Source organism: Acanthisitta chloris, unplaced genomic scaffold (assembly GCF_000695815.1).
Source record: "Acanthisitta chloris isolate BGI_N310 unplaced genomic scaffold, ASM69581v1 scaffold8129, whole genome shotgun sequence".
Classification (NCBI taxonomy): domain Eukaryota; kingdom Metazoa; phylum Chordata; class Aves; order Passeriformes; family Acanthisittidae; genus Acanthisitta; species Acanthisitta chloris.
In genome coordinates this window covers 20043-22455 of record NW_008689742.1, presented here as the reverse complement: position 1 = coordinate 22455, position 2413 = coordinate 20043, and the positions used below count along the sequence as shown (strand labels likewise).

Here is a 2413-nt window from a genome sequence, read left to right as displayed (position 1 = left end):
ATAGGATATATAAGGATATATATGATTATATCGATTTTGACACTTCTTCCAGCATTATACCATTTAAGGGTCAGTATTGTTTTGGCTATGCATCTCAAAAGATGGAATGGGATGGGGTGAGTGTTGGCAGGTGACAGAGCCTGTTTCACTGACTGAAATGGTCCCTGGTGTGGTCATTTGTGTGGGATCTGACTCATCTGACATCAGTTGTCTGAAAAACCTCGATGAGTTTCTTCTCTAGTGTGTGGAGAGAAACAGGCACTGCCAGAGGTCACTGATACTCATTTAATGCTCACCCATTAGCAGTAGGTGCTGTACAGAGACTCAGGTGTCTGAGGCAAAGAGCAGAAGAGTGGTCAGTGTGACCAGAGCCCATGGAGAGATGGGAGAGAGCTCTTCTGTGGGGCAAGACTTATCCAGGGGGCATAGAAATAAGGACTTCTCTCCCCTGCTAGAGATCTGGGGCCATAAAATATAAAACTGGTCAACAACAGTGGGGGAGGAGGGAAATAAAAAAAGGAAACCATTTCAAACAGAATAGTCTAGGCAGATTTTGCTACAGAGCAACACTGTTTGACCTGCTCCACTTTTCTTGCCAGCATATCCAGTGCATTATCTTTGGGCACCACTTTCATAGATCAGAGATAAACAGAAATAAACATCTTCTTTTACACCAATTCTCATTCAGAGTGACTTTAAGAGTAATGTCATGTCTCTTTCTTATTACACAGAGATTTCTTTCAGTGATGAAACTATTTTTTTTCCTCTTTATTCCACTAATATTCCCATTCCCTTTCTTAAGCTGCAGTTGTTATCAGCTTCCACTTTCTACACACCATGTCCTTTTCCCTTGTTTATTTATTTTGCTACTGGAGCTTCACTGGGTCTGAATTAACATTGCTTTAGGACTATTACATAACTCACAAAAGTCAACTTTAGTAACATTCATTCTTATCTTTTTTTCCTCTTTATTCCACTAATATTCCCATTCCCTTTCTTAAGCTGCAGTTGTTATCAGCTTCCACTTTCTACACACCATGTCCTTTTCCCTTGTTTATTTATTTTGCTACTGGAGCTTCACTGGGTCTGAATTAACATTGCTTTAGGACTATTACATAACTCACAAAAGTCAACTTTAGTAACATTCATTCTTATCTTGAGTAATAAGTAATTTTTTTTGGAATAGGAAGGCACTATTGGCTAATTCCATCCATTTGCTTTGATATCACAGCATATAAATAAGCATGGATTTACAGGTTCACCATCAGGCTCTTCTGACACTTGACTTCTCTTCCTCAGCCTCCAACCATGGAGCTCCTGGGAACGACCACTATTTTGTTGCTGATATGCATCTCATGTCTTCTTCTCTTTGCCACACAGAGAAGCACATCACATAAAGGGAAGGAGCCTCCCGGTCCCATGACATTCCCCATTGTTGGAAATATACTCCATCTGAACCCACGGAATGTGCCTGAAAGCTTGAAGAAGGTAAGGGACTGTCTCCTTCTTTCCTATGTTGTCTTCATTGCACATAAAATGAAGTCCAATCCCAACTGTCTCAGTTTAATTCACATGTTTAATTTGCATTGACCAAATGTTAGACTCAAAGAGGTTCCCCAGATATACTTGCTTCTGAAGTCTATATATTGCAATAATCTGTATATCTAAATCTTTATATTGCAAGTCAGTCTGTATCTTTGCAATGATCATACTAATGCTAAGTCCTGCGCTGACTTCACAGCTCACTGCAAGTTACAGTGGGTTTGCAATCAAGGCACTGATGCTATTGCAATATTCACTATAATCCTCCTGTGCCAAACTCCTCACCATGGTGATGAGGCCTGGCCCAACTGATCACCATGCTGGCAACACAGCCTGGACCTTTTTTGGGGAGAACCTTGGTCCATTTTGCTGCCTCTGCTCCCTAGCAGAAGATGTAGGGTCTCCTGGGAGTGGAAGTAGCAAGTGAAGGAATTGAAGCAAAAAAGTTCAGAAGTGAATTGTGCTGTCCATTCTCTCCCCTGGCTGATGTCACCCAACCCTGTGTGTTGCAAGGCCTGGGAGATGACAGGTGTAAAGAGTTCAGCTGGAGCTGTTGCTTATGGAATTGTGAGGGGATAATGGCAGATGTATGGGAAGGGTGGGTGTCCCTGGGTTCTTCAGAGCAAAACTGTGATGATGGCCAACATTATTGTGTGTATTGTTAGATGCACAAATATCCATATGAGCTCCTTTTCGCCTTGGTGCTTGTGAATGTTGAGAACCATGTACATCCTCAGGCATTCTGCTGAGTTTCAAGCACTAAGTGATTCAGTTTCCCACGATAAAAAAACCTGTGTTCATGTCTAGTTTGGTTTTTAAAAGTATGAGGAGTGTTCCAGATCAGACCAAGTAGTCCAAGAAACTGCAGCTG

General features: G+C 41.6%; 1 protein-coding gene across 2 annotated transcripts in view; it reads left to right on the top strand.

Moving 5' to 3' along the window:
* The first annotated feature begins 1308 nt into the window (after nt 1–1308).
* LOC103808735 (cytochrome P450 2H1-like) overlaps nt 1309–2413 on the top strand; it is a 7588-nt gene continuing 6483 nt past the window's right edge. For both annotated transcript variants that reach the window (XM_009081537.1, XM_009081538.1), the window contains exon 1: nt 1309–1488. In XM_009081537.1, the coding sequence (XP_009079785.1) occupies nt 1309–1488 (180 nt within the window). The remainder of the gene's footprint in view (nt 1489–2413) is intronic.